The following is a 25,832-nucleotide window of genomic DNA, read 5'->3' as shown; positions in this document are numbered from 1 at the left end:
AGACACATGAAAACCAGAAAAAGTACAAAACTATGGCACTGCCTCTTTAAAGGGACTACACCATGAATTTTCATTTTTATGTATTTTCTTGGTGTCCCACCAGCAACTTCTATCCTCACAAAGTCCTATTTCTGACCATTGTGTCTTTCTCAGTTTATGGGCAGATCTATGTTAGCATGTCTCAGAACGGTCCTGATTGTGAAATGTCAGATTTGTGATGTCACAAGGCCTGAGAAGGAGGCAGGAGGAGCTGGGAGAGGGTTGGGGAGGGGTGGGCAGGCAGGCCTGAGAAGGAGGCAGGAGGAGCTGGGAGAGGGTTGGGGAGGGGTGGGCAGGCCTGCTGAGCAGGAGGTGGGGAGGAGTGTGGGGCCAAAACTGGCTCAATAGCGCAGTCCTCCCACTCAGGACAAGGTGGTACTGCAGCTGAAAATGCTCTGAAAGCCAGGCAGAAATGACAGGGGCTCTGTATTCAGGAGTGGTAATTTAGCCTCAAACCTTTTCAAAAACGTTTTTTTGTAGCATGGCAAGCATTAGGCTAAGCTTCCCACACGGGAGACCCAAGTTCGATTCCCTGGCGTGACATTGGTGCCGTGACGCGGATCGGGTTTCCTGGTGGGAAGAGGTTTAAAGGCTAAGAATCTAAGAAAGAAATAATACATCTATGTACTTATAAATGTAGTTTTTTTTTTTACCAGATAAAATAGCTGATCTACAAGGTCAGAGCGTTGCGTTGTGAGCTTGTATAATTGCGCTTTATTTCGCCTATATTTTTGAAAATGTTTTGAAAACGTTTGAACATTTTTCAAAAGAAACATTTTTACCGATGAAGGGAAGCGATTCTGTCGAGTATGCAAAATCATTGCAAATATCTCAAATAATTGTGATTGTAGGCGATTAAATAACTTTGTCAGAGGAAGAAAATCTGACCCTTCAGCACCCGGCCTGCACGCCAACGCAACTTATTTTCCACAACTACACTTTAACCACAGAGCAGAATATATTATTTTCAACAATTCATCATCACCATCAGATGGTGGTGACACCATTATGATTGTGATATTTCATTCGTAATTTTAATCCTCCAATCTGCCGCTGAAAGTTAAGATATCATAACGAAAAGGTAATTCTGTTAGTACCTTGGTTGGTATGATGGGGCCAAAAGGCCTGTCTCGAATTGTCAAGGAATTCCAAGAGATTGTCTTTCTTCAGGGGAAAGAGATTGAGGGGTGTGCATGTGTGCATTGCATCCATGGATTGCCAACACTCCTGAATTTGGCAGGAGTCTCTTGAATTTTGACCCCATCTCCTGCCATGCTCCTGAATGGTCATTCACCCCCCCCCCCCCCCCCCCCCCCCCCCGCGCGCGCTTAAGGGTGTGGGCAGTGCATGTAATGAGATATTCACTTACAGTAAGTAGTTATCAAATCAAATTCTGTACACCTACTTTTGGCATTTTAATTGCTGAAATTATGCCCATCATTTTCCAGTGCGAGTAAAGCCCCCCCTCCTCCAAAATAATCTCCTGAATGCTGACTGTCCAATGTCGGCAACCCTGACTGCATACCGATGCATCTACCAATTGCATTGTCCAATTAAGTAACGTACAGTGTGATGTTGCTTGAGGTGACTTCACACTTTACCGAGAAGCTTTACACCCACAATCTGTCAGTGGTAGGTCTTCTCTCCCGTATGAATTATCTGGTGTATTTTGAGGTTACGTCTATGGTTGAACCCTTTGCTTCATCCCAGTATGAATTATCTGGTGACATTTGAGATCACTGCTGCGGTTGAAGCCTTTACCACACTGATCACAGTGGTAGGGCCTCGACCCAGTATGAATTCTCTGGTGAATCTTGAGATTAGTGTTTGTGGTGAACCCTTTGCCACACTGATCACAGTGGTAGGGCTTAATCCCAATATGAACTCTCTGGTGGTGTATTTTGAGATCACAGTTTCTGTTGAAGCGTATCCCGCACTGGTCACAGTGGTAGGGCTTCTCTCCTGTATGAATCATCTGGTGAAGTTTGAGATTGCTGGTCTGGCTGAAACTTATCCCACACTGGTCACAGTTGTAGGGTTTCTCTCCTGTATGAATTCTCTGGTGAAGTTTGAGAACACTGTTCCTGCTGAACCGTTTCCCACACTGGTCACAGCAGTATAGGGCTTCACCCCAGTATGAATTCTCTGGTGTCTTTTGAGATGACTGCTCTGTTTGAACCTTGTCCCACACTGGTCACAGTTGTAAGGCTTCTCTACTGTATGAATTATTTGGTGAATCTTCAGACTAGCGTTTATGGCGAACCCTTTACCACACTGGTCACAATGGTAGGGCTTCAACCCTGCGTGCATTCTCTTGTGGTATTTGAGAGTTTTGCTTTGGCTGAAGCTTGTCCCACACTGGTCACAGTTGTAGGGTTTCTCTCCTGTATGAATTCTCTGGTGAACTTTGAGAACACTGTTGCTGCTGAACCTTGTCCCACACTGGTCACAATAGTAGGGTTTCTCTCCTGTATGAATTCTCTGGTGAACTTTGAGAACACTGTTGCTGCTGAACCTTGTCCCACACTGGTCACAGTTGTAGGATTTCTCTCCTGTATGAATTCTCTGGTGAACTTTGAGAACACTGTTGCTGCTGAACCTTGTCCCACACTGGTCACAATAGTAGGGTTTCTCTCCTGTATGAATTATCTTGTGAACTTTGAGATGACTGCTATGGCTGAAGCTTTTCCCACACTGGTCACAGATGTAGGGTTTCTCTCCTGTATGAATTCTCTGGTGAAGTTTGAGAACACTGTTCCTGCTGAACTGTTTCCCACACTGGTCACAGCAGTAGGGCTTCTTTCTTGTGTGAATTCCATGGTGATGTTTTAGGTGACTGTTTTCGCTGCAGACATTCATCAGTGGTAGTTGGGCAGGAAAGACATCTAAGATGGAGAAAGAGGAGAGAAAAAAGGATACAAAAGCAAGTTATGGAAGTTATGAAATAACATTCAAGCTGTGTTGTATTACCAACTCACGATGTTCTAAATGTAAAAGCATCTCTCTACTTCTTTCTTGAGAGTTTCTAGTCATAGAGTCTCTGACATGCACCATTTAATCAGTTAATGCAGCATATTTGTTAAAAGGGCTCGCTAAAAACCCCAGGACAACAATCCACTATCATAGACTTCACTTTCCTGGCCCCCAAACTGTGGAATAAACTCCCTGTTGCACTTAAAATGGCAGACTCATCCCTCCCTAGCTTCTGCCGTGGTCGGAAGACTCACCTTTTCTGACTCCACCTCGGCCCATAGCACCATACCTACCCTCAATGACCATACATGTCATTTAGATAGATTTATATGTGTATTTTCTTATAACATTCTTTTCTTTTCTTTTTTTTTTTATCTGAATAGGTGCGTGGTCTACATAAGTTTTATTTTTTAGATTACTATTTCTATGCGTTCGATGCATTCGTGTTGATGTATTGATGTATTACTTGCTTATTGTAAATCACTCTGGATTAAGAGTGCTTTAACCTTTTCTAAAAGAACAAATAAATGTTGTATAACTTTTGCAAAACATATCACTTACCCTACCTTTAATTTGTCACTTTCAAAATGTGTGGATACCCTTTATCCACGTATAACCTATTGTGGTTTGGTTTAAATGTTGAGAAATGAGTGAGAAAACAAGGTTGCACAATGGGCAAATCATCTATGGAGGATGGTGGAGGATTGAGTCCGTCAAACGGTCAACATTACTTCTATGTCATACAAAAGTCCATAGCCGATCTACAAGCTCAAAACGTGTCGTACTTGAGCTTTTGAGCTTGTAGATCAGCTATTTTTGAATGTATATGCATTGTGGCCCTCTGGAATGAGTGTGGAAATATAGTGGCCCTCTCCATCATCAAAGTTGCCCACCCCTGCTCTTAGTCCGGCTGCCAGCTTAGCATTTATGCTAAGTTGGTATCAAAGATATGATATTTGGTATATAGTTTTTTTTATTGGCCTAAAATGTTGTCTATATATATACGTTCATGAAACCACCTGCTGACGGCCTGTCAGCATTGAGCAATTTATTTTATAGGGGGTAAAAGTTTGTCCCATTCACTTACTATATACACTATACTATAAAGGAAAAAATACCCCCAAAAAATCTGCTTGAAGTAGCATGTGAAGGGTCAAACTAGGGGTTTATAATTATTCTGAATCCATTGCAAGTATTGGTTTGGCATGAAAAACATTCCTTGGCCTAAAAACAGCCGCACACAAATATGATTTTGTGATGAGTCATCACTTTTGACAGTTTTGTCGTGGCTGAGGAGGGGTATGGAATGTGGTATATAGTTTTTTATTGGCCTAAAATATTGTCTATATACATACAGTCATGAATCCACCTGCTGACCGCCTATCAGCATTGAGCAATTTCTTTTATGGGGGTAAAAGTGTGGGGCCCATTCATTTACTATACACTATACTATAAAAGGAAAGAAATACCCCCAAAAATCTGCTTTAAGTAGCATGTGAGGGCCTGAGGGGTCAAACAAGGGGTTTATAATTATTCTGAATCCATTGCAAGCATCGGTTTGGCATGAAAAACATTCCTTGGCCTAAAAACAGACAAACAAAAATATGGTTTAGTGATGAATCATCACTTTTCACAATTTCGTGTGGGGCTTTTTAAGCCCAAGGAAGGTTTTTCATGCAAAACAAATGCTTGCAATGGATTCAGAATCATTATAAGTTTGACCCCTCACATGCTACTTAAAGCAGATTTTTTGGGGGTATTTTTTTCCTTTATAGTATAGTGTATAGTAAGTGATGGGCCCAGACTTTTACCCCCTATATAAAAAATTGCTCAATGCTGACAGGCCGTCAGCAGGTGGTTTCATGAACGTATATATATAAACAACATTTTAGGCCAATAAAAAAAACTATATACCAAATATCATACCTTTGATACCAACTTAGCATAAATGCTAAGCTGGCAGCCGGACTATCTAGTAGATAGGTCAATATGCTCCAGCTAGGTCCCCACTGCCGTATACCATACAAGGGTATACAAGAAAGGCCAAATAAGCTCCTTCGAATTAAGGCTTTGTAAGCTTACAGTAAGTAATATGAAGGTAATGTGTTCCAAGGAATCAGTCCCAACAAGCCTGAGAAGGGCAGAAGAACGGGGAACCACACAGAACCAGACAGTTTCAAACCATGTCCTTGCTCAATGTGGAGGGGGAGATCTTTTATGCACTTGCCAAAAGAATGAGTGCTTACATGATCTAGATCATACATGGGCAACTGGCGGCCACATGCGACCCCCACCTTCACTTAATGCGGCCCGCAGGTTAATATCGGAATACTGATATTATTTATTTCAGCTGTTACAATTCCAAACATGCAAACATGACCCGCTTTAATTACTTCAGTCTATATTAGTAGTTGAATGACTTAACTAGTATAGTAGTATTAAGATGTTATACCCAGGGGGCAAACCAGCCTTTTTTAAGGAAACCTGCATTTGCCCCGACATAAAAAGTTGTCCACCAGAAATATTATCCATGACCCAGTAGGATCACAACCTATATGGACAACCCGGTCAATTTGTACAACAAAGTCCAATATGGCCGCCTCAATATTAGCCCCTATTAGTTTTAATGGGGGGTGAATAGGGCAAAATTTTAAACTGAGGGATATTTCCACGAAACTTCACAGGTTGATCAATGGTATACATATGAACATTTTTTGTATTGCAAGTTTCCATGAAATCCAATATGGCCGCCACAATATGGCCGCCATAATGTAAGGACCCAGAAAATAGGTTTTGCCTCTAACTTCTGAACCAGATGAGCTAGAAACGCAGACTTGGTGTCTATTTCATGGTGTCTGACCATGGGAGACTCAATGGAATAGCTAATTTTATTATTGGGTGTGTCTGGACCTTTATTGTGCATATTTGCAAGATGGTGGATTCCCAAAATAGAGCTTTAACATAATTTCTACCAAGATTGTTGACTGCTTTTGCAAATACAAGCAATATGAATCCATTTGCTAAGATTTATGGCACAGAAGGGACTATTCTTGAGTTTGCATGTTGTCAAAATGGCTGTAAACGAGATATTATATTTCCTGTCCGATTCTACTGTATGTAGTTGTAGCAATGACTTCAGATAAAATCAGAGACCAAAACAATGTATCTTAGAAATTATTTTTTTATTTAAAAAAAAGAAAAAAAGAGAGAGATTATCTCAATGAAATGAATGCAACTGCCTTTTTGGGTATTTCACACATAGACATGCACATGCTTTCCAACAACTTCAGCTTCAGGGAAATTATAATGAACACATGATTAAAACAGGCTGCATTATAATGCAAATAATTGCTAGTCACTATCACTGTCATGTGTACCTATCCTGCTGCATCTTGTCTCCAGTCCTTGGCAACGACACCCCAAGTAGCATGCAATTCCCTTCTTCGCACATGAACAGTTTTTCTGGCAGCCTTTGATACAGCTACATGATATTGCCTTGTCCATTGATATAGGCCAGGCTGGCTCTGTAGATGGACAGGGGACTGCCTTCCTATGGCTGCAGCATGATATAGGCATCTATATCATGCTGCCACCCACCTCCTAGACCTTCCAGAGCTGTGGGTGAGAACAGAGCAGGATGCGTATCTTCCTATCCATCACATGGTCTCAGCCCTTGGACTCGCACAGTGTTGTGCCCTGCCCTTTATTCACAGCCTGAGTGGCAGAGATACCACCAGCTATCCCTTTTTCACTGGAAAGAAGGCATGGTTCAAGACCAGCATGGGTCTAGATCTCCCTGCACCTCAGGAGTTTGGTGAAAATTCCTCTTATTCCCTCTCAGAGGATGTCAAGAATCAGGCTAGAGACCTCACAATAGCTGCATATGCATCAAAAGCTGACCATTCGGAGGACTTTGACCTGGCAAAGCTGAGAGTGTACAAGTTCCTAAATAACCGATCAACCCTGTTGAAGCTGCTGCCACCTACAGAAAATGCCTTTGGCCTGCACCTGAAAAGAGCTGCTCTTGCAGCCATAATAGATAAAACTGCACACATCGCGAAGCCAGACATCCCTTGCTTCACTGAATATGGATGGTCTCTCAGTGGTGGGAAGGCAGTCCCCGGTACATCTACAGAGCCAGCCTGGCCTATATCGATGGACAAGGCAATATCATGTAGCTGTATCAAAGGCTGCCAGAAAAACTGTTCATGTGCCATCCATCCATCCATCCATCTTCAACCGCTTATCCGGAATCGGGTCGCGGGGGTAACAGTTCCAACTGAGACTTCCAGATTTCCTTATCCTGCGCAACTTCCTCCACTCCCTCTGGGAGTATACCGAGGCGTTCCCAGGCCAGTCTGGAGATATAATCCTTCCATCTGGTCTTAGGTCTGCCACGGGGTCTCCTCCCAGTGGGACGTGCATCGAGGACCTTCCTAGGAAGGCGCTCGGGGGGCATTCGTACTAGATGCCCGAACCACCTAAGCTGACTCCTTTCCAAGTGAAGGAGCAGCGGTTCTACTCCAAGTCTCTCTCGGGTGATTGAACTTCATGTGCGAAGAAGGGAATTGCATGCTACTTGGGGTGTCGTTGCCAAGGACTGGAGACAAGATGCAGCAGGATAGGTACACATGACAGTGATAGTGACTAGCAATTATTTGCATTATAATGCAGCCTGTTTTAATCATGTGTTCATTATAATTTCCCTGAAGCTGAAGTTGTTGGAAAGCATGTGCATGTCTATGTGTGAAAGACCCAGAAAGGCAGTTGCATTCATTTCATTGAGATAATCTCTCTCTGTTTTTCTTTTTTTTTAAATAAAAAAATAATTTCTAAGATACATTGTTTTGGTCTCTGATTTTATCTGAAGTCATTGCTACAACTACATACAGTAGAATCGGACAGGAAATATAATATCTGCCACAGCCATTTTGACAACATGCAAACTCAAGAATAATACAGGTATAAGTCCCTTCTGTGCCATAAATCTTAGCAAATGGATTCAGGGGCGCTGGAAGTGGGGTGCTGAGGGAGCTGCAGCTCCCCTGGTGGTGGGGAGAAAAGAAAGAAAAAACGTTTTTTTTTCTTTTTTTTTTTTTTTCTTTTTATAAGCCTATAGATACACACACACACACACAGAGCTATATTAACTCATACAGTGCCAAACGACTTTTAGATCAACTTTCTCACTATGGACTTCCCTGCCAGACGACTTAAATCGACTTTTACTTAGAAAAAAAACTTTTTTTTTTTTTTTTTTTTTGATTTAAAAAATAAAATAAAATAAAAATTTGGACCCCATTAAATCTAGTAAACATGGTTTCAATCGCGATTTTGCATGTTCCACCCCCCATACAACCCCATCTTTCATACAGGGCAGCCATCTTTGCTTACATAATGTAAAACATAATGGCTATTATCTCAAGAATGCCTGAACGGATTTCCAATCTTTTTTTTTTGTTTGAAAGCTGTGAACAGCCTGAAAAAAGGTATTTGAATATCACATGGTGACCTAATCACATGGTCACCTTGCCACTTCCGGTCAGAAGGGAAGTCAAATTTAAATCCCGCTTTGATGGCACACCAAAGTCTATTTATTTGAGAACTAGAAACTGTCTATAGGCTCATTGTTGCAAACTAACACTGTTGTATATGGGGAATAAAAAACAGTAGAAAACTGTTACAAAAATAATACCCGATTTTGTAGTGTGTGCGTGAGTGACTGTGTGTGTGCATGCGTGCTGTGTGTTGCACTGTGTGCTATAATAACTAGTAACTATATAGCTCCTTGTTACACCGTTGTGTGGGGAATCCGAAACCGTAATAAAAATAACCCAAAACCGGATAAAAAACGTGAATTTTCAACTCCTCCAGGCTCAGCTCCCCTTGGGATTTGGGAGTTCCAGCGCCCCTGAATGGATTCATATTGCTTGTATTTGCAAAAGCAGTGAACAATCATGGTAGAAATTATGTTAAAGCTCTATTTTGGGAGTCCACCATCTTGCAAATATGCACAATAAAGGTCCAGACACACCCAATAATAAAATTAGCTATTCCATTGAGTCTCCCATGGTCAGACACCATGAAATAGACACCAAGTTTGCGTTTCTAGCTCATCTGGTTCAGAAGTTAGAGGCAAAACCTATTTTCTGGGTCCTTACATTATGGCGGCCATATTGTGGCGGCCATATTGGATTTCATGGAAACTTGCAATACAAAAAATGTTCATATGTATACCATTGATCAACCTGTGAAGTTTCGTGGAAATATCCCTCAGTTTAGAATTTTGCCCTATTCACCCCCATTAAAACTAATAGGGGCTAATATTGAGGCGGCCATATTGGACTTTGTTGTACAAATTGACCGGGTTGTCCATATAGGTTGTGATCCTACTGGGTCATAGATAATATTTCTGGTGGACAACTTTTTATGTCGGGGCAAATGCAGCACACCTTCCTTTGCCCCCTGGGTATTAGTCTTTTTTAATGTATATGTAACTCATAAAGTTAACATACTAAGTATAACTAAATGAATTGGAAATTAAATAAAAATGTAACATTTCAGGATTCCAATTAAAAAAATAACAAAAGATAATTCAGGATTCCAATTCAAAAGTAGCAACAATAGCAGATCTACAAGCTCAACAAGTTTTGAACTTGTAGATCGGCTATTTTTGCTACTCTACAGGAGATGAGAGCAATATGCCAAGGAATGTGGCCCTCTGGAGTGAGTGTGGGAATATAGTGGCCCTCTCTATCATCAAAGTTGCCCACCCCTTATCTAGATTCTAGAACACACGCCCTCACGCACGCATGCACACAAACTGGCACTAGCGCTCAACATTTCAACATTGGTAAACAGACGTGTTGTGGACACTGGGGGCAAGGGTTGAAAGGAAAAACTGCTGATTAGCTTAATGTGCAACATTGTGCAACATTGTCATTTGATACTCAATTAAAAGTATCAATGCCACAATGTAGAAATACTCTGTGGAAGTCTGATATGCAACATTTACTAGAGTGAAAGTATAAATGTTCAAATATGGTTATTTAAATAACTGCAACCCGAACATCTCTAAATGTCTAATCAAATATTACTTTAGAAAGACACAAATAGTGTGAAAATAGCCGATATGTAAATTCATGTTTTAAAATTACAAATAAAATAACGGTTTTGGACATATAAGGTTTCCACCTGTCGGCAACGATTTACTGTAGGCCTATAGCAAATGGACAAATGAATGCGCTCATCTCAGATGGATTATAAATGATTTCCCTTCTGTCTCTATAGCCAAATGAAGCATTCCTCTGAGCTGTAAGCATAGGATTGACATGTTGCTTAAGCATTTAAAATAGCCTAGCCTCTAAAAACTTGAATTCTATTTACTTTAGTGATACTTTGTCAACCATGACAGCAGTGGCTCTTTATATCATTGTTTCTCAAATGGGGGTACGTGTAATGATAAACATTGACAAATGTATGTGAACGTGCTTCTCCATAAACTTTAAACCAAATGAAACAATATTGACATAAAAACAGGATTTTTGATGTCAGTATATTTTCTAGTCAAAATGTTGTCGATTAATGGGGATACTTGGATTCAGCAATCAGGAAAAGGGGGTATTGAAGTCCAAAAAGTTTGAGAATCACCGCTTTATATCATATGTACTGTAAATCTTTCCCCATGAGATATAATGAATGTCACAAGGAAATATTGAGAGAATCTGTTTCCATTTAGGACAGAACGCCATCATCTCTATTCTGGGGGGGAGCATTCACCAAAAATACATTTACAAGCTTGTGGATCGGCTATTTCTGGTGAGGAGATTTAGTGTAGATTGAAAAAGAACGCACCAATTAAAAGTGCAACTAAAGTCCGTTTTACTCAGTACAGTACAGAGGGTCTTTAAGGGTCGATCCATACCGTTATAAGGAGCCTAACAAATTTCGGTTCGGCACTGTCCAAACCCAAATATGGGTCGTCGTCCCCGGTTCGGGGGGGCGTCAACCGACTAAACTCGGCTCCACGGTGCTGCCAAAATGTTGTGACCTCCCGACTTAATTTCGGTACTAAGCGGTGTCTTCTCATTCATTCAGCCCGGCTTCAAGTTCATTTCCTCGGCTATGAAGCCAAGGAAGCAGCGGTAATTTGGGAGGGAGACACGCCGAGCTTCCAAATGCTTGTGGCCGTGATTAGAGCGTCGCATAGCGGATACATGTCAGCTGGTTGGTTCTCACTCACTCTGGCTGGAGAGTGGAGGCGCGCGCGCGCGTGACACACAGTCACACACACACACACACACACACACACACACACACACAGCTCGCTAGTCGCTGACCGTTTTCAAGAGGAAAGAAGAGCTTAAAGAGAAAAGAAAAGCATAGACACAACTTTGCTAATGTTCCGTGTTGTTTTCCACGACGAGTTGTGACTGCGTGGTGATATGCATGCAGCAAGAGAGGCGGCCGTGGCACGTCTATAATGTGAGCTTGTAGATTAAATTTTTCGACAGAGTTCGAGTGTTTGTGAGAGTGAGTGAAAGAGAGAGAAGAGACCTATGGAAGAGACCCCGTGTCCCCGTCACTGGCGCTGCTGCCTGCTGATGCTACTCAATGGACTTCCAGTCATTCAGCTTGCAGCGCGAGGGTCAGTCAGTCAGATATGTATTCGCCCTGCAACGCTCATGTATCGGCCACTAACGTTGTCATGCCATGGACCTCCAATATTTACAAGCGACGTCGGCACTAGCCGTTAATAAAGTATGGATGAACTCTCCCCGAACCTAAATAATTTCGGGTCGGGGAGCACTCCCGAACCGAAATTAGTTAGGCTCCTTATAACGGTATGCAACGACCCTTAGTGGTTAAACTTAGGTGATATTGATTTTATAATTTCCAAATATAAGCATTCTGCGGCACCCCTGGACTTGCGTCACAAAGCCCTAGGGTGCCGCTTTGAGAAAGCCTGCAGTAGGCTACATGAAAACATGCACAAACCTATTCTGTGTAACTTAAAGCTATACTGTGTAAGATTCTCAACTAGTGGTCAGTAGCCATATAGCAAACCGCGGTCGCGTTCGCGTCTTTCGCCCGTTTTTCGTACCTTCACACCCCCGCGTCTGCCTCCACAACGCCGAGAGCTATCTTTAGAGGGGTCCCTGGTTCCTGTGCGTTCAGGCATTCCGGAGAAACGGACTATTTCACCCTGCCTGGTAGGCGAGAATTACCTTTTGAGTAAAGAGACACACGGGCGACTACAAATATGGCGACCCCACTTCAAGATGCGCTGCATTGGCCGGTAGTGTACCATGTGTGCATGATCGGCGATGTGATTGGGCAACGTATACACAACGTATACAGATGATGCAGATTACGTAATCATGGCGCGAAATTCTCCCCCCCTCACGGCTCATAGAAAACATATAAAGAGAAGGCTTCAGAAGCTGAAAATAACGGAGTGGGTGTTCTAAAACTTTAGCGATTTAACAGTTAGGACAATTTTAAGATTTGTTTTATAAAAAAAGTTACATAGTAAAACTTTAATCACAGGCTGTTTCAGCATGGCTTCTTCTGACGCTGTTAAAAAGCTGTTGGACGACATCTGTCTTTTAGAAAACCTCCTGAAACAGTTCCTCTCCTTCCGGTCCACTTTGATAGTCGACGTTTGAGGCCTGGTAAATCGTCTTGAGTTCAGTAGAACACTGGTAATGATGCCTTGATAGATAGTTAGTTCAGTAGAACACTGGTATTGATGACTTGATAGATAGTAGCCTGTTCCTACTAAACTTCCCCAGACCCACAGGACAGAACAGTGGTCAGTTATTAGCCTCGTAAAGCAGTCTCTCTTCCTGCCTTCACAGAAGATGGGAGGAGTCAGTTTACTAGGCTAGTCAGTTATAGGCTAACCAGGACCCACCCACTGCTCCAGCATTACCCATCACATTTGGTCATATGCTGTATACGCACGCACGCACGCATGCACACACTCAATGCACGTGTACACTGATTTAGTGGTTGACTTGGTGGTTGACTTGAATATTTGTTTAGGTAAGATTAGTCCTGTTTGTCTTGATTTACTGCTCACTATCTCTGCGCTTGACGAGGCGTTGTGAGCTTGGAGTTCAAGGAAAGGCACGCACATCCCAAAAAATAGTTTCCGGTGCTGGACAAAAATACGTACATAGGAAGAGGATGAAGTCCGCACACTGAGTCGTTGCTCCCAGGAATAATTATATTATTGAAGGTAAGGCATGGACAGCGTTACGATCCCCTTCGGGGTCTTCATCAAGTCTAACAAGTTTGAGGTAGGCAGGCCAGTTAAATACAACCGGAAAAGAGGAATCACATAAATGACCAATACGCAAAAGGGCCATTTCACACCTGGGACAACCAGATCTTAAGCCCCGTTTTCACTGAGTCAAACTTCTGGAAGTTTTTTTCCAAAATGACGGCAATTTTGAAATTCACGCCATGTGAAAACGGCCACTTATTTTGTCTTCCGTGAGTTTTGTAGTCCAAAATTTGACGGGAAAATACCTAGTAATTTTTGCCTAAAGTACTGGGAGATTAGACATTTCCCCACAGTGAAAACGGCATAGGCCTACCGTGATTTTTACTTTTTTCGGACAAGCAGGTGCATGCAAGGAGCCAATATTAACAGTTAAAGCATTGTAATTGGGATTGAAAGCTTCAGAATCCATATTGCATTCGAATGTTATGTAAGCCTGCCAAACACAGAAGACATTTCTTTCTACAATCTCCAGTCTATACGGCCGCGGTGCTGATAAATGCAAGCTTGCTCAATTCATGGTTCAAGCTTATTTGTAGGCTATTCTATAGCCTATTTGTAATTAAGCTGTGTGGGTTTTGATACAAGTCCGGTCTGGAGAACGGGAGACGGGATGCGCTCGTAATGTGATGAAAGCTGGAATCTTTACCAACTCTTTTTACGGTGCTATAGCCTATTTTTTGTCTGATTGGGACGCAATGCGCTCATGTGATGTGATGGAAGTTGGAAGCTACCAACTCAAAGAGCTGCATCTGCATCAAATAGTTTCTCGTCGTAAAGTGTTTTACTGAGCAGCGAGCGACGAGGAATACAGTCTGGTCATCCATCGGTGACGCGTAAAAAGAAAAAAAGAAAAAACAACACGTTGCATAATCGATCCTTTCTGAACCTTATTCTGAACCTTATGTGACACATAAGGTTCACGTGTGTTGTTTCATGAAGAATATTTCTTGTAACTTGTTAAATCCATTGGTGAGAGAGAAAAAGAGAGACGAACAGAAGTGAGTCGCTGCTGCTTTAGCAAGCGTCCAGACAGTGTGGTGCGCGCTGCAGGTTCCGTTGCCATGTCTGCTAATTATAAGTGACTATGGTCTTGATTTTAAAGTTGCTTGTATATATTGATCGTTTCTGGCTGCGTTTTATTTGTTGTGATCTTTTAGATCGGCAATTGTCAAGTAGCTGATGTGGCGATGCTTATAGTTTTAAATTGCTTGTGTGGCCTATAGATAATATCACTTTTTGGGGCTTATTTTCGTACACCTGGTTGCTTATTTCTCTCGCAAAGTCTGGCAACACGGACTTTCATACCGCCACGGTTTAGTAGTGAAAACGATGTATTTTATTGCTATGCCAGCATTTTTGCTCATGTGAAAACACCCAAAAAACAAAACTCCCGGCAAGTTGAAAATGATTACGCTAATTATTTTGCAGGAAAAATTCCGGAACTGTAGTGAAAACATGCCTTTATTTTACTGTTGTTTGGTACACGATCAACACAATCCAGAGTTATTTTTTGTGTTCAATCTGTGTTTTGAGATATTTTAGTATTTCAGCATGCTAGTCATGCTGAAATACTAAAATATCTCAAAACACAATGATGCATTTTGCATCATATAATGCATCATGATGATTCATTTTGCATCATATGATGCAAATGCATCACTAGTACATGCTGAAATACTAAAATATCTCAAAACACAGATTGAACACAAAAAAATAACTAGGATTGTGTTGATTTGTGTACCAAACAACAATAAAATAAGATCTGGTTGTCCCAGAGGTGAAAGTGACACAGATCTGGTCTAATGAGAAGACTAAAAAGCCTGTATTTAAATAAGAGGGATACAATTTACCAGTAGGCCTTTCTGGGTGAAGCTGTTCGATAGCTAGACAACAAAACAAACAACATGTTTGAATAAAAAGTTCCTCAATGTACACCCATTTGTAATAAGCATTACAAATGTAACAGATTAAAAACTTCTAGTTTATGGTTTACAGTCTGGTAAATCAAAAAATATCTATATTACATTTTTTTAAATATGGACTTGTCTAGCACAGTACACAGTATCTCTATAGTCATGTGATCAAGACGGATCTGTCCGATATTTCATATTACATCCAAGGTTTGCAGGATTGGTCAGTTTGGAACAAAATGCCTCAAATCATGGCCTACTCGTTATTGAAGCTTTCTTGCCAGCAATGACTGCTAATGTTGCCTGGATTTGACAAAATGAAAAACATTTGGCTGCTGTAGTCTGCTGGGCATGTTTGAATGGCTTGTTTTGACATACAGATATTTTTGTAGTAGGAATGGTGTAATGTGCAATGGTGCTTTAATGGAGGCCGGTATTTGTGTTCATTGGATGTCACTGTGTCGTGTGGAAACCTCGTATCTCCAAGTTTCAAATTTGTACTTTTGTTCACCAAGTAAAGCCCTGCTTCATCATAAGGCCATTGCACAAAAGTAGTGAAAACAGCCAATCTATAAGCACACAATGCCTCGCGCCGTGAGGCGTTGTGTGCTTGTAGATCTGCTGTTCTCACTAGTTTAGTTAATTTTGAACATGACAAAACAAACGGTCTTGGACATACAAGGTTTCCACCCGACAAGATATAGAATCTATGCTTTGTAATACCCACTAACTATCACTAGATGGCAGCAAGACCATGGAGTAAATATCTGCCTTTCAGTCTGCATACTCCTGACAGCCTTCTGCTTCTCTCACAGCTCAGACTATGACATAATCTCCCTACCAATGAAAAGGGAGAAATTATGTTTGAAATCCAAGAAGAAGTATCTTATCTGCATTTGTCTGCATGTGATAAATTCAATCCTCAGAGAACCTAAGAGATTATTTCTAACAATGATGATAAAAAAATCGAATGTGTTTTAATAATAAAACACATACTTCTCTGTCCTTTTCTCCCTTATGTTGCCATACACCAACACTTGTGGAAAAAATGCCCGTTTCTGAAGCTCAGTGCAGGGGAAATTAATTATTCAGTTGCACACTATTAATATGTAGATGACCACAATACAAAGATACATTCTAATACAGATATACAGAAGAAAGCAGTTGGCTCACTACAGCATCAACTACAGGGCAGCAGCAGTAGTCCTATTGATGCGTCAAGGATGGCTTGTTGAGAACGGTGTGTGTATGTCTGTGTGTGTGCGTACGTGCGCATGCGCGCGTGCATGGATACGCATGCGCTATGGGTCACTCTCTAGCATGTTTATAACTTGTTCTTCACTCTATCTCTCTGCTCTAATGGAGTGGTAATTGTTAGTGCTGTATCGAAGCAATTCCTTAACCTCATCTTGGTAGAGTGAAAAACCAATGCTGTTTGTCATTGCCCAATGCCTCTGAGAGTGTGTGTGTGTGTGCGTGTGTCTGTGTGTGTGAGTGCGTGCGTGTGTGCGTACGTCTTTGCTTATTGCAACCGTCAGGTGGAAAGTTACAATGAAAAGCTCCACCGGCTGTCTGTCAGTCAGTCTGTCTGTCTGTCCGTCACGTCACGTCACGTCACGCCACGCCACGCCACGCCACGCCAAGTCAAGTCACGTCACGTCACGTCACGTCACGTCACGTCAAGTCAAGTCACGTCACGTCACGTCACACTTTTGTCCCTACTCTTATCTCCGGCACCGTTGCCCCTATCCATGCCAAACTTTGCACACACACTCCTTGGCTGGCAAACCACAACCTCCGTCTGATTTCTAACATGCCCCTCTTCTAGCCACCATGAGGTTGTGTATACATGCGACCTGACGGTCGCTTATCTCCCGATTAGGGAGTCTTACCGGTAGTGTATGAGTTTCTGTTTGTCTATTGCATGTGACAGTGTATGATATCATGATTTCATAGCATAATCATTAACATAGAATGTGAATGGACAGAGCAAGTTAATAACATAATCACTGAGTTCACTGCTAGGTTGGACACGATTGATTCCTCACCACTGCTTGGAGGCTAATTTTCAACAACTTTTGATGTCGCAATGCAATGTGTTGTGAGCTTGTAGCATATATTAGACCCCTAGACCCCTGAGGGACCCTGGCCCAGGATATAATTGGTTAAAGCCAGATTACAAGTCCTTCCAAATAGACTCAATCTCTGTCTGGTTACATAACACTCTAGCTCTGTGTTTTTAATGTGGTGTCCTTTAGGGGGTTCCAGGGACTGCTGTAAATTAATGATTAAAGACAAAGTGTTGCGATTTGTTCCCCCCTAAAACATGATGATCAGGTATTTTGATTATACTTGGAGGAATATTTCTTATGGTTTTCAGGTGTGAATGGTGACCCATGCAGCTGAAGTTAGCCACACCCGCGGTGTATTCCAATTGACCCTGACTCAGAGGCTTTCAGCTTTCAGAAAGAAACCAAAAATACACAGGGAAGACATATTTGCATATTTTAACCACACTTGGGGGTGAATAATGTTAACTCCATAGACACATACAAAACAGAAAAGGTACAAAACTATGGCACCACCTCTTTAAATCTACTGTTTATTAAGTACATTTGGTCAGTTGATAACCAAATGGACCCTTACAGGACTTTAACTCAGAGAACAGATTACAATCTCAGAGTTAAACTAGAAGCAGTGCTCTTCCGATCAAAGGTCTCCACCTGGTCAGGTAAGTTATTGTGGCCTCCTGGTGGCTCTTTAATAGGCCAATATGAAACGGGTTCATGTCTACTTCAGCCTTTCACGGCAATCAGACGCTGCATGCACGATTTTGGGCATTTTGTTCCAAAAATGTGTTTTGCAAAAGTCGACTTGCTGGTGGCACTATAACATGTGAAAAGGGTTGCATTTGTTCCTTGACCTAGTGGGAATGTCTGCGCAAAATGTCAGAGAAATTGCAAGCTATGTTCATGATTTGAGACATTGCAGACCAATCCTGCAAACTTTGGATGTACAGTAATATGTAATATTGGACAGATCCGTCTTGATCACATGACTATAGAGATACTGTGTACTGATACTGTGTACTGATTTGCCCTGCCTTTCGGCCTGGCGGAGACAGTGAAAATGTGGGCATATGGTTCTGCTCTGGCTTCCAGGGAGTAGAGTGTGCATGCACAGTTTCACGCCAATCGGTCCAATGGTGGATGGACAGACCAACACACAATTCTTTAGAATTGGGGACGCGGACATAAATAAATCCTATATAAGGCGGATTTGTGGTCTAATGAAGTGTGGGTCCTTGAAATTAAAAAGATTCACCGGTCTAGGTCCTCATTGTCTGCAGCAAGATCATAATCCAATCACACATTATTCTAAGGGGGTGTACATTTTTAGGCATGACGGAATTCAACAATTATCGTTTCATCTATCATGTTCAAACTATGTGTACGTAATACCTAATTATCCCTTTTGCAAATCCCGCCCCATTCTGCCCTGTTACTATGATGGGACATTTGACCCTGGGCAGATTGTTTTTATAGTGGCAGTGAATGGTATTTTTTTATTTTTTATAGCCTCATTACAGCTATATAAAGTACCAAAGGAAAAACATCTAGGTGATATTAATAAAAAGGGAAGACAAAGGTACAGTAGTTACATTGCAAAACAGGGGGTTTACCCGAAAATATATGTTTTAATTTGTTTAATCCCAGTGGGACAGAATCCTCTTTGCAGATTCTTTTATAGTGGTAGTGGCTGGGATTTTTTTTTATCTTCATAGCCTCATTACGGCTATATAAAGTACCAAAAAAAACACATCTACGTGATATTAATAAAAAGGGAAGAATAAGGTACAGTAATTACATAGCAAAACAGTAGTTTTCCCCCGAAAATAAATGTTTTAATTAGTTTAATCCTCTGGATCAGAGATAGAATAGAAATAGAAAGAGAAGCGCATTGCATCTTGGGTAGGAAGAGGACAGAACTATAATGTTTCTCCTCACATAATAGGCTGGCTTTTCGTAATTCTGCCCATTTAAAATATATGTACCCAATTGTGACTCTTAGACCATTGATAAGGTCCATGTGAACTAGTTTGTTGAAGCTTATTCATTATGATGAGCGAGATCGCCCCCTACTGCCGCGGCCGTACTGGACGAAGGTCGTGCTCCGCACTGCGGACAGTTTTTGAAAGCCTGAAACAACATTCTCCACTGCACAAACTCCACCCCCGATAGCAAAAAGTGAATGGTTTTTTCTGGTTGGCCAGTCAGGGAGTCTCAGGGACCAATCAGAAGGCTGACAAACGGTGAATTAGGCTACAGATCAACATTGTTGGGTGGAAACCTTGTATGTCCAGAATCTTCCTTTTTTGTTATCATTTTAAAAATGTATTTCAAGTAGTGAAAATAGCTAGCCTGGTTCCAGACCCTGAATCGCTAGTCACACCCCTTTAAAGTTTTATTTTTGCAATTCAGGAAGTCTGGAAGTGCTCTCATTGAAGAGGTTTTTCTCGTTTGGAAATCCGTACGGCAAATCAGAGTCGAAACTTTGGAGATACGAAGTCTCTGCCCGAGAGGTCACCATTTTGAAAGTAGGGTGTCTTTTTTTAGTCTAAATGGTAGTCTGGAAAAAAGCATTACAAAGTTCCAACCACACCCATGTGTATTATTGCTAGTGTTTATATTTGGAAGCCCACAGATTGGTTGTGAGGGATCCGCAGATGGCAGGAGTGCCCAAGTCAAGGGCTTAGGCAAGATATCTGCTATAATTGGCAGGCGCAACATTAGGTACTGTTTTCTGAACTCTAGTCTTATACACATGACCTGGATTTGCTACCATAGACATCTGTCTATATTCAAGAATTAATGCTATACGTGAACATAAAAGTGTTAGAATGTGTAGGTCTTACAGTATGTAAGTATGTTTGTATGTGTGTGTGTGTGTGTGTGTGTGTGTGTGTGTGTGTGTGTGTGTGTGTGTGTGTGTGTGTGTGTGTGTGTGTGTGTGTGTATATGTGTTTGCATGTTTCTGCATAATGTGCATTTGCACATTTATATTGAATGTGTGTGTGTGTGTGTGTGTGTGTGTGTGTGTGTGTGTGTGTGTGTGTGTGTGTGTGTGTGTGTGTGTGTGTGTGTGTGTGTGTGTGTGCGCGCGTGCGTGCGTGCGTGCGTGCGTGTGTGTGTGTGTGTATGGCAGGATTGACACTTGACTTGACACATTGAGCCAAGTCTCCATGGCAACCCCCTACCCAGAAAAAGATCTCCCATTCGCCGAGGCAGCAGGGGTGTGGTCCTTGAGGAGTCTGATGAGCCACATTTCATGTACAGTCAAACTGAGAGACAATGAGATTTAATTAGACATTTATTTTTAGTTGGATTATAAAGTTTTTATATACAGTACTTGATCTGCCAACATTTTCTTCCGAAACGTTGTTAAAAACTATTACATATAATATAAATTCCATCTAATCATAAAGCCAAGTGAGTGCAGATTTTCATTAAACCAGTGCTGGCAATTTCACTATGTAGTTCTATTCCAAGACCATTAGTTCTTTCAATGAATCATCTTACAATCAGTGAACCAGTGTTAAGAGCAGAAGTAGGCAGTTAACCGTGTTTAGACAGTTGGCCTATGTCCGTGTGGATCTTCAAGTGGGGCCTGTTAACCAGCAATGGATCTGGGAACCCATCGAAGCTCTGAATCTGTTTTAAAAGATTTAACCAGACCTGTTTTACTGCAGGCATTGTGGAGTTAACAAAACAAAAAATCTGTCTGGCGGACTTTTTTTTTTCTTTTGCCCAAAAAGTGTATTTTACAGAGAAGGTCGGGTCCTGAGAGGCTTCCCACCCGGGAGAACAGACTTTCAACTACACCACTGCCTTTGTTTAGGTGAGTAGTGAAGTAGTAGCCCTCGCTTAGTTTGCAGATGACACCACGGTTATAGGACTAATATCCAACGATGATGAGAGGGCCTATAGGAGGGAAATTGAAGAGCTAACCCTATGGTGCCAGAATAACAATCTCTCTCTAAATGTTAGTAAAACAAAAGAGATCATCGTTGACTTTAGGAAGTCTAAAGTCAATCACAGTCCCTTAACCATAAATGGTTCACCTGTAGACATAGTGGACAGTTTCAAATTCCTGGGTGTTCACATAACAAACTCACTCACATGGTCTCTAAACAGCAAAGGTATCCTTAAGAAAGCGCAGCAGCGATTGTACTTTCTGAGGCGCCTCAGGAGATTTGGCCTGAGCACCAAGGCTCTTGTAAATTTCTATCGCTGTACCATAGAAAGTGTTTTGACAGGATGCATCACAGTGTGGTTTGGTAACGTGACTGTTCAAGACAGTAAACAGTTACAGAGAATTGTGAAGAGAGCTGCCAAAATCATTGGCACAGAATTACCACAGTTACACACAATCTATAACACACGCTGTAAGAAAAAGACACAGAACATCTTAAAGGACAGCAGTCATCCCGCCCATTCCCTGTTCTATCACCTCCCATCCAAAAAACGTTACCAGAGCATCTCATCGCACACCACCCGTCTCAGTAATAGTTTTTATGCTCAAGCAATCATGTTGCTTAACGAAGAGATGAATGCGAGACGTAGGTAGTCATGTGCACTGTACGCAGTTTTTAAACTGTACACTGTTACACTGTATGGTTTTTGTTGTTTTTGGGTTGTCTTGGGTGACTTGTTGTTGTCTTGTTGTTGTGGGTTGATGTTTTTGTGTGTAATAAGGCTGAGAGTGCTCCTGGCACAAGCATTTCATTGTATGTCTGTACCTGTATGGATATGCATGTGACTAATAAACCTGAACCTAGACCTGAACCTGAACGCAGGGCAGTGGAATTACTTGTCCATGATCTGAGGTGAGTTCCTGGCAGGGCGCATGGCTGTATTAACCATTGGGCCGGTGGGGCCGTTGCCAGGGGCCCTTGGCGCTCAGGGGCCCTTGGGGGAACTGTGCCGCGTGGTCATTGACAATTTACTAAAATGAAATGTATACGTTAATTCAAATGTGTGGGCATGGGCCCCTCCTCTGTTATCTACAGGTGCTTTCTTGGCCCACAGATGATCATCATGGCTTAAAATCCAAGCTGGGTAGTGCACTTCGGGAGGGTGGGGGGGCCCTAAAGAATTATCGGCCAGGGGCCCTCGCGGGGGTTAATCCGTCCCTGGCAGGGCGTTGGAGAGAACTTGCTAACGCTCTGGACCGGGGCTAGCCTGCACCCTGTAAACTAGTAAGACGCCTCAGGGTGACATGCGAGGTTGCGCCAATTCTTGGCCATCTGGCCAGTGATGTATATCAGACCAGTTAGTCTGATATACCAGTTAGTAGAAGTCCTGTCAGATATGGGCTTAATATTGATGACATCAGGGATCTCCATATATGGCCATGAAAGGGATTCTGTTAGAGTGGTTCCCATGACATCACAACATACAATATTATCTTGTATGCTCAGCATGGAGATCCCCATCTGAACCAGCCACACAGATATGGGCCATGTCTTGGCCATCTGGCCAGTGATATATATCGATGACATCAGGGATCTTCATATATGGGCATAAAAGGGATTCTGGGGAATACCCATATGGACTTTTACATAGGTGATGTCACCTGTGATATCACCTGTGATGTCACAATGATGTGTCAAGGGAACCAACCCATAGACTGTAAAAATGTGTACACACGTGGAGACAAGCTGTGACATTTCTCATGGTAAACTGTGACCTTCGGTCGCAATAAAAGTCTTTAACAGTCCAAGTTTGCTCCAGTATCTTCCCTCATATATATTCAAGTGCCTGAGATGCATCGGAGCATCCTAAACTTGGCTTGAGGCACGGCGGAAACCCTTTGTATTTGCATGGGGGTCCCTGGCCAGGCACGTGCACACATAGACATCAAAGGGGGCTTGAGCCCCTGCCCTTTTATCCGTCTGTAAAAAGTGCCCTCTCCAGACCATGAACGCAGTTTTTAACTCTGGTGAAAGAAATGCAAATGCCCCCTCTTTCCATGCCATACCTGAAGGCAGCATTCAATTGCCTTGTCCAAAGTCTCCTGAACTTGAATGCAGCATCTCATGTTGAAAGAACTGCCCTCTCTGTGTAGAAATCAAGCATCGAAAATAGCCGACCCCCAAGCTCACAACGCATCGCATTGCGACGCGTTGTGAGCTTGGAGGTCGGCTATTTTCGAGATTTTCACCAAAAGGCCCTTTTAGAAATTTCAGCCCCTGCCTCTCTAACATTCTCTGCGCGTCCCTGCTGTGGTCAGTCCCTGGCACAAAAATATTGTCAAATTGGTGTTCGCAGCCAAATGCAACACAAATCAATTTGTCCTCGACTTGAAAGAGTTTGAAAACCACTGTGCTACAGACTGGTAGAACATCTGCAGCAGCCTGTTGCACATTACTGAAGGACCTGGGCCTCCTCTGGTGGAGCAGCTTGCTCTGTCCCTTCCTGTAGAGCAGGGCTGGGCAATTTCGATGATGGAGAGGGCCACCATACTGTATTTTCACATTCAGGTTCAGGTTCAGGTTCAGGTTCAGGTTTATTGTCACACGCATATCCATACAGGTACAGACATACAATGAAATGCTTGTGCCAGGAGCACTCTCAGCCTTATTACACACAAAAACAACAACCCAACAACAAGACAACAATAAGTCACCCAAGACAACCCAAAAACAACAAAAACCATACAGTGTAACAGTGTACAGTTTAAAAACTGCGTACAGTGCACTCCAGTGCACTCCAGAGGGCCACAATGCATATGCATATACTGGCAAAAATATCAGATCTACAAACTCAAAGCACGTTGCACTGCGACGCATTTTGAGTTTGTAGATCTGATTATTTTTGCTATTTTCGAAATGGAATTATTTTCTGCTATTTTTGAACAGGAATCCTGAAAAGTAAAAATTGTATTTAGGCCTACATGTTCTTATGTTACCTTTATAAACATAAATACAAATACATTGGACATAAAAAAAAAGACTAGTGCTGCCAAGTCAGTAAGCTACTAATATAGACTGAAGTAATTAATGCGAGTCATGTTTGCATGTTTGGAATTGTAACAGCTGAAATCAATGATACCGGTATATCAGTGTTCCGATATTAACCTGTGGGCCGCATTAAGTGCCTCTCTCTCGCCCTCTCTCTACCGGGCCGCCCGTTGCCCAAATATGCTGTAGAGGGCCAATACTTCATTCTCCTACTGACCAGCTAGTATCAGCCTGTATACTGCATAGGCCCACACAACAGAAACAAACACAACACACTTGTTATTAGCATTGTTTACATACAGCAGACAACTGACAGTATCCAGTGCAGTTGTTACTTACACACATGTGGGCCTTAATCACTGACAAGCCAACCACGATAGTGACTGGGCCTGGGGTATCTCTGAATGACGCTTTTCTGCTTCTAATTATGACAGCTCCCCTACTTCCCCTGTTAGCGATGGATCATTCTGCCAGGGGCCACGGTAACGGCTGAAAATATGACCGTATGTCAAAATTCAGAGGGGCATCATTACAGTAAATGCGTTAAACCCTCGACTATTACATTTAATTTCTGGAATGTGACATTTGTGTGTGTGTGTGTGTGTGTGTGTGGGGTGGGGGGGGGGGGTGGCAGGAGGTGGTTGAAGGGAATTGTAATATGGCATGATATCTGCTGCGGCATTATTAACGCGGTCAATCCAGGGTGATTATCTCCTCCATCTTTATTTCAGAGAGAGAGTGAGAGAGAGGGAGATGAGATGTCTGAGATGAAAAATAGACAAATATGGAGAGATGCTAAATGAATGTTCTGTACTGTACATGTACTACCTTACTCCTTAGGTTCGGTTTTATGGAACCAATAAAGAGTTGTATTATTAATATCCTACCGTCACGTCATTCTTAACATAAATAATACACCCCACACACGCACGCACGCACGCACGCGCGCTCGCACGCACGCACGCACGCACACACACACACACACACACACACACACACACACACACACACACACACACACACACACACACACACACACACACACACACACACACACACACAATGAAATTGAAACTTTTCCTACAACAACAATAAATGTGATGCATGAAGCCTCATTTGAATACATCAAATTTGTCACCAAAATAGGTCAACATTTCCAGATGAATGCCATGATAGTTCATGGGTTCCGCCAATCTGAAATCTTCGGCTTTTGGTGACCCCATCGCTCTTCCTCTAGCGCCAACTTTGGACCAAATGTTACCACTTCCACATGAATGATCTCAAGATAATCCCTGGAAGTTGAACCCTAAATATCTGAATAACCCCTTGACCCTTAACACCCGAGCCAGAATATCAATAAAGGTCTCATGGGATCAATAAAGGCCTGTCTATCTAGCTAAGATATCCCACATTAAACTAATGAACAGATTACAGGTTGAACCCTACAGATTTCGTCTAGCACAGGGGTCTTCAACAGGGGGTCCGGGACCCCTAGGGGGTCCTCAGAGTTACAGGGGGTCCTCCAAATCTTTGAGTGATAGAAACCTTTTATTCTCCTTTTTTATATTAACACATCGGGTGCCCAGAATTATTCAAC

At 42.2% G+C, this 25,832-nt stretch overlaps 1 protein-coding gene across 1 annotated transcript; it reads right to left on the bottom strand.

Annotated features, from left to right (window-relative positions):
* Positions 1-1,725: 1,725 nt before the first annotated feature.
* On the bottom strand, positions 1,726-12,673 carry LOC308296934 (uncharacterized protein). Its single transcript, XM_080740290.1, has 2 exons — positions 12,541-12,673; positions 1,726-2,924 (listed from the first exon to the last, which is right to left on the bottom strand). Exons 1-2 carry the CDS (start codon positions 12,611-12,613, stop codon positions 2,050-2,052), a joined length of 948 nt encoding a protein of 315 aa, XP_080596416.1. The 5' UTR covers positions 12,614-12,673; the 3' UTR covers positions 1,726-2,049.
* Between the last annotated feature and the right edge of the window lie 13,159 nt (positions 12,674-25,832).

The sequence above is a fragment of the Nannobrachium achirus genome (assembly GCF_963921795.1).
Source record: "Nannobrachium achirus genome assembly, chromosome: 13".
Classification (NCBI taxonomy): Eukaryota; Metazoa; Chordata; class Actinopteri; order Myctophiformes; family Myctophidae; genus Nannobrachium; species Nannobrachium achirus.
This window is presented reverse-complemented; position numbering and strand designations above follow the sequence as displayed.

What these genes read in the sequence shown, in the direction of transcription:
- LOC308296934 (XM_080740290.1), bottom strand. Translation starts at nt 12,613, where the DNA reads ATGTCGTCCAACAGCTTTTTAACAGCGTCAGAAGAAGCCATGCTGAAA. An exon ending in TGTGATTAAAGTTTTACTAT is followed by an intron (nt 2,925 to 12,540) that starts GTAACTTTTTTT and finishes TCTCCATCTTAG; the next exon opens with ATGTCTTTCCTGCCCAACTA.